Below are 1,468 nucleotides of genomic sequence, written 5' to 3'. Positions count from 1 at the left end.
GATGGATGGATGCTCGGCCCCTGGTTGGATGCCTGGTTGGATGCTCGGCCCCTGGTTGGATGCCTGGTTGGATGCTCGGCCCCTGGTTGGATGCTCGGCCCCTGGTTGCCCTGACTCCTGCTGCGTTCCCTGCAGGTTCCCTACAACATCACCGGCTGGCTGGATAAGAACAGAGATCCTCTGAATGAGACGGTGGTCACTCTGTTCCAGAAATCCTCCAACAAGCTGATGGCCGGGCTGTTTGAGAACTACGTCGGCTCTGAGACAGGTACAGCAGCACCAAACTCACAAACCGCCAGCCACAGGCAGCACCAAGCAGTCCGTTCTCCTGTTGGCCGCAGTGTCCGCTGGTGACCACAAGGGGGAGACCAAGCACAGGAAGAGGAAGGCTGCTTCCTTCCAGACAGTTTCACAGCTGCACAAGGTGAGTCAGATCAGCGTGAGAACAGCTACAACTGAGGAGATGAGAGGACCAACGGTGCCCTTCATGATGAATCGTTCAGTTTTGTCGCATCTTGTCTGAAATGTTTCTTATTGTTGAGAAGAAGGACTGAGATGTCACCCCGACATGTTTTAATGACAAAATCACAAGATAACTTACAGGTTTCTCATTCATTATCATGAGGAGACGGATGATGACAGAATATATAAGAAACAAAATGGAGTCTGAAGGCGCCGTCCCTCTGGAGGAAGATGCTAAAAGCTTCCAGACATGAGAGGGTCTGTGTCTTGAGGGACAAAGACATCTGAGATCTGTCTGTCCATCCGTCCGTCTCCTGAAGTCGTCATTGTGTCACATTGAGTCCTCGCTGTTCCAGTTTGGTCCCAGGAATCTCTGTCTTGTTTCTGGTTAAAACAGGAAGTCGTATTTAGATGTAACGCCACGACCGCACGGCGTAAAGTTTTCTTCTCTCTGCTTAATGGCAGGAAAACCTGAACAAGCTGATGGCCAACCTGCGCAGCACTCAGCCTCACTTTGTTCGCTGCATCATCCCAAACGAGACCAAGAGCCCAGGTAACCCAGTAACCAGGGAAACCAGTAACCAGGGAAACCAGTAACCAGGGAAACCAGTCGGCAGGTTTGATGATGTTGCTGGAATGGTTCTGGGTACTTGGTCTTCCTGGTGAACGTGTGTGTGTGTGTGTGTGTGTGTCTGTGTGTGTGTGTCTGTGTGTGTGTGTGTGTGTGTTTGTTTGTAATACCTTGTGGGGACGATTTTCCTGACATATACTACATTGTGGGGACCAGTCGCTCCTCGTGGGGACCTGAGCCTGGTCCCCACGAGGGGAAACCCTGTTTTTGGGTCAGGGGTCAGAGTTAGGGCTAAGGTATGAATTGAGTTTTGGTTAGGGTTAGGGTTAGGAAAAGGGTAAAGGTTAGGGTTAGGCTGTAGAAATGAGTAGAAATGAATGGAAGTCAATGGAAAGTCCCCACAAAGATGGCCAGACAAATGTGTGTGTGTGTGTG

General features: G+C 50.6%; 1 protein-coding gene across 1 annotated transcript in view; it reads left to right on the top strand.

The window, feature by feature from the left end:
- The window catches only part of LOC103156242 (myosin-7B), a 25,030-nt gene that overhangs the window by 11,957 nt on the left and 11,605 nt on the right, over positions 1-1,468 (top strand). Inside the window, 3 exon segments of the mRNA XM_016664151.1 lie at positions 136-268; positions 342-424; positions 928-1,056. Coding sequence (XP_016519637.1) covers positions 136-268; positions 342-424; positions 928-1,056 — 345 coding nt within the window.

Source organism: Poecilia formosa, unplaced genomic scaffold, assembly GCF_000485575.1.
Source record: "Poecilia formosa unplaced genomic scaffold, Poecilia_formosa-5.1.2 Scaffold471, whole genome shotgun sequence".
Lineage (NCBI taxonomy): Eukaryota > Metazoa > Chordata > Actinopteri > Cyprinodontiformes > Poeciliidae > Poecilia > Poecilia formosa.
The sequence above is the reverse complement of the archived record's forward strand: the minus strand, read 5'-3'. Positions and strand labels throughout refer to the sequence as shown.